This window comes from Anoplophora glabripennis, unplaced genomic scaffold, assembly GCF_000390285.2.
Source record: "Anoplophora glabripennis isolate ALB-LARVAE unplaced genomic scaffold, Agla_2.0 scaffold4640, whole genome shotgun sequence".
In the NCBI taxonomy this organism is placed as follows: domain Eukaryota; kingdom Metazoa; phylum Arthropoda; class Insecta; order Coleoptera; family Cerambycidae; genus Anoplophora; species Anoplophora glabripennis.
In genome coordinates, this window is record NW_019420715.1 from 1,556 (window position 1) to 5,308 (window position 3,753).

General features: G+C 31.0%; 1 protein-coding gene across 2 annotated transcripts; it reads left to right on the forward strand.

The window, feature by feature from the left end:
* Positions 1 to 365: 365 nt before the first annotated feature.
* On the forward strand, positions 366 to 3,163 carry LOC111692898 (origin recognition complex subunit 4-like). Of its 2 annotated transcripts, none has more exons than XM_023457028.1 (3): positions 366 to 409; positions 2,511 to 2,792; positions 2,953 to 3,163. In XM_023457028.1, the coding sequence occupies exons 2-3, from the start codon at positions 2,580 to 2,582 to the stop codon at positions 3,115 to 3,117; spliced, it is 378 nt and encodes a 125-aa protein (XP_023312796.1). In that variant the 5' UTR covers positions 366 to 409; positions 2,511 to 2,579; the 3' UTR covers positions 3,118 to 3,163. The 2 variants fall into 2 exon arrangements, with proteins under 2 accessions (XP_023312796.1, XP_023312795.1); XM_023457027.1 differs by lacking the exon at positions 366 to 409 and adding an exon at positions 463 to 691.
* Positions 3,164 to 3,753: the final 590 nt, after the last annotated feature.

Here is a 3,753-nt window from a genome sequence, read left to right on the forward strand (position 1 = left end):
TGAGAAAAAAATTTTTCAAAATTCTAACCTGAATATTTCAGATAACACTACGTAGAACTCTGTATATTTTATGTAGCTTTCAGAACATATGTAATAAACAATGAACATTGTATAAGAAACATATTTTCCCAAATTTGAACTAAAAAATAATATGTATTTAATAAATAAAATTATAATAACTTTATGTGGGATGAACAGATTTGAATGAGAGTGGGGGAACTCAATGTTGTCATCACGAATTACAAATGGCGGATTCAAACTGCAAAATTTTTATTTATTAAATACATATCTTTTTACTTGAAATTTACGAAAATGTGTTTCGTGAACAGTGTTAATTGTTCATAACAGATGTTCTTGAAAGCTACATAAAATATACAGAGTTCTACGTAGTGTTATATGAAATATCCAGGTTAGAATTTTGAAAATTTTTTTTCTCGAAAACTAGGTTCGACCGCACAAAAAAACCTGCAGATTCGTGTTCAGCACCATCGAAAATAGGGGGGTAGACAAAATTTCGTGAATGTTGGAGGTGGTGCCACTAAAGTAAATAATTACCCAATTATTAAATATAATTTATAGATAAGTAATATGATAATGTGGTATTTGAAAAATAGAAAGCGCTAACAAGAAAGTGCAAGCGGGGATTTATATTGCATGATGATATAAGTATTCGACCTCAATTTCCATCTTGGTAAGTTTACCACTTTAAGTTCTGTGACATCATCGAAATTATTTTTCCCAATTTCATAAATATTTTTCAGCATCATGCGAAAGATCTCTTTTCTCTAAAACTTTTATCAATAAATTTTTTCAATATCTCTTCCCGTTCAAAAGATATGTCGATATTTAGTTTTACATATTTTTAAATTTATAGTAAAATAATGGCTTCATATAAAAATAAAACAATACAGGACAAGTTTTTTCCACTTATTTCATGTGAATTCCAAAATGTGAATATTATTCAGACTTGCAAATTCCCAACTATACAGGCTGTTACAAATTCGCTTCTCACTACAGGGATCTTGAAAACGGTAAGAGATACAAACTAGATTAAATGGGGACAAAGTTGCGTAATCAGGGGACCAATATTATGCCTCTAAAAAATCAAGGTTAACATGATTAGTTTTTGAAATATTTGAAAAAAAAACGAAATTTTGGAAATCTGTTTTATTTCAGCCTTGTTTGAGGTGATATTGAAAAAAGAAGAACACTTTCTCTTGGCCACTTTTTGTCCTCTGTCGAATGGCATAAACAATTTTTATATGTAACGATTCATCTCTCCAGGACCATCATCAACTTCATTTATTTAAATACGAGCCTAGAAATTTTATTACATTTTTAGCAAGCTTTCATGACCCACAATACTGTACTTCGTTCCAAATTTATCTAAATTTTTTATTTAGATTTCTTTGTTTATTGAATTATCGTACACTGTAAGTGTCGTTAGACCCTGTGAAATCCATCTAGTTATTTAAACTATTACCACCACGCGTTACAATAAAACATTTATTATTATTAACTATTACCATCACTTGGTCATACATAACTCAATAAGTTGTTGCGTCAAAATTAAAACATTATTACAATTTTAATTTTATTATGACAAATTAATTCTTAAAAATGCATATGAACAACCAAAACGCCAACTGAATATTATTCTTTAAAAAATTTCAGTAAATGTTCAAAAACATTTTCGTTTTGGCAAAGGTTGAAAATGAAGATCAGCGTAATATTATCGGAATTTATTATATCTGTAACCGCAACTGTGAAAGAGCATGTCAGATGTATTTGTATGAATATCCTGAAAAAAATAGATCGGAATTTGTTTGAATTTTGAGCACTCGAGAAGCCTAGAAATAACTATGGACACGGGAATAAAACTCTAATAATGTTTTATTTTAATGCGTGGTGGTAATAGTTTAAATAACTAGATGGATTTCACAGGGTCTAACGACACTTACAGTGTACGATAATTCAATAAACAAAGAAATCTAAATAAAAAATTTAGATAAATTTGGAACGAATACACTGAAGATGAATTTTTCGAGACAAAACGTCTGAATCTGGTTCGGGCTGAGGCAGTACAGTATTGGGGGTCATGAAGGCTTGCAAAAAATGTAATAAAATTTCTAGGGTCGTATTTAAAAAAATGAAGTTGATGATGGTCCTGGAGAGACGAAACGTTACATATAAAAATTGATTATGCCATTCGATAGAGGGCAAAAAGTGGCCATGAGAAAGTGTTCTTCTTTTTTCAATATCACCTCAAACAAGGCTGAAATGAAACAAAAACGGACTTCCAAAATTTCGTTTTTTTTTTAAATATTTCGAAAACTAATCAAGTTAGCCTTGATTTTTTAGAGGCATAATGTTGATCCCCTGATTATGCAACTTTGCTCCCGTTTAAGCTACTTCGTACCTCTTACCGTTTACGAGATCCCTGTAGTGAGAAGTGAATTTGTAACAGCCTGTATATCTCACATATTTTTTTAATGGAAATATTTCTGTAGGTCAAAATTGTTTGTCAGTTGAAGGACACTACTTTGTCCCTGGATGTTTTTCAAGAACAAATAAACGTAATGGAGAGAGATGATATGTTACAAATTTTACTAGATTTAAATGTGCTAGAACTTTGTCTTATAATATCTATGAAACATCATGTTGAGATATATGATAATCAACCAATGAATTTCGAAATGGTTTTCTCGAGGTACCTTAAATTTGTCAATGCAAATTCAAATATTCAAAGTGTACAAAGGCCTGTTATTATGAAAGCTTTTGAACATATTCAGGTAATGTTTATATGAAAGTAATCTTGTGTTCATATGTTAGGTAATTTTTATTGTTGCACCTTAATTTTAATAAAAATCATTTCATTGTTTGTTAAAATTTATCATAGTTATTTTTCTATAACTTTTCTGTTTTATTGTTAGTTCATGAGTTCTTTTTTAGAATTTGGAGATAATATCTATGATCAGTGGAGCAGGATCTAGAAATCAAAAAGAATACCAATTCTTCAAGTTGTTGGTGACTTCTAAACAAATAAGTGATGCATTAAAAAAATATGTTGGTTTACCTACTGAGGTGGTGCAATGGGCCAACAGTTCTTTGGTTTAAATACAATGTGTTATAGTATTATAATAAATTATTTTTTTTAATTTTATTATGAAATGAAACTTTACATTACTTTTATTTACAAGTCAATAACATGCAGCACATAAAATACATTCCCTAACAAATGTGCTTTATGATATAATACTTTTGTTTTGCGTCAAAATTCGTCTATGTTTCGGATATTCGCAATAATTCTACAATAAAAGTCCAAATAGCGCAGTTCCTGCCGTAAAATTAGTAGAAATATAAAACAACTTCGCATCTTCCCTTATCATCCCTCGTAGAGATGCTAGAAAATACTTGCACACTGTCCCTCATTTGCGAGAAGGCGATTAACGTCCTAGCACCACAAATAAAAACGGACGGATCCAGAACAGAAATGCTCCATCCAGACCCATTGTGAGAGTTTATGACCCTCTAAATATGTTAAGGGCAGATAACGGTAGGTCAATTCCACCATAAGCTAGTCCGTATATTATGTGTTTTGTGCTAGTCAAACCGAACAAAATCCGCGTCATGGCGCTTAACGTGGGGCTATGGCAGAAGATAGAGAACCGATCTACATAAATCCCTGACATTGACGCCTAACGTGGAGCTATATGTTGCCAAAATGAGTTGTGATGGGACTACTCGAATGAA

Coding starts and splice junctions, on each gene's coding strand:
- LOC111692898 (XM_023457028.1), top strand. CDS start 2,580: ATGGAGAGAGATGATATGTTACAAATTTTACTAGATTTAAATGTGCTA. Junction 2,793..2,952: donor AAGCTTTTGAACATATTCAG/GTAATGTTTATA, acceptor GTTCTTTTTTAG/AATTTGGAGATAATATCTAT.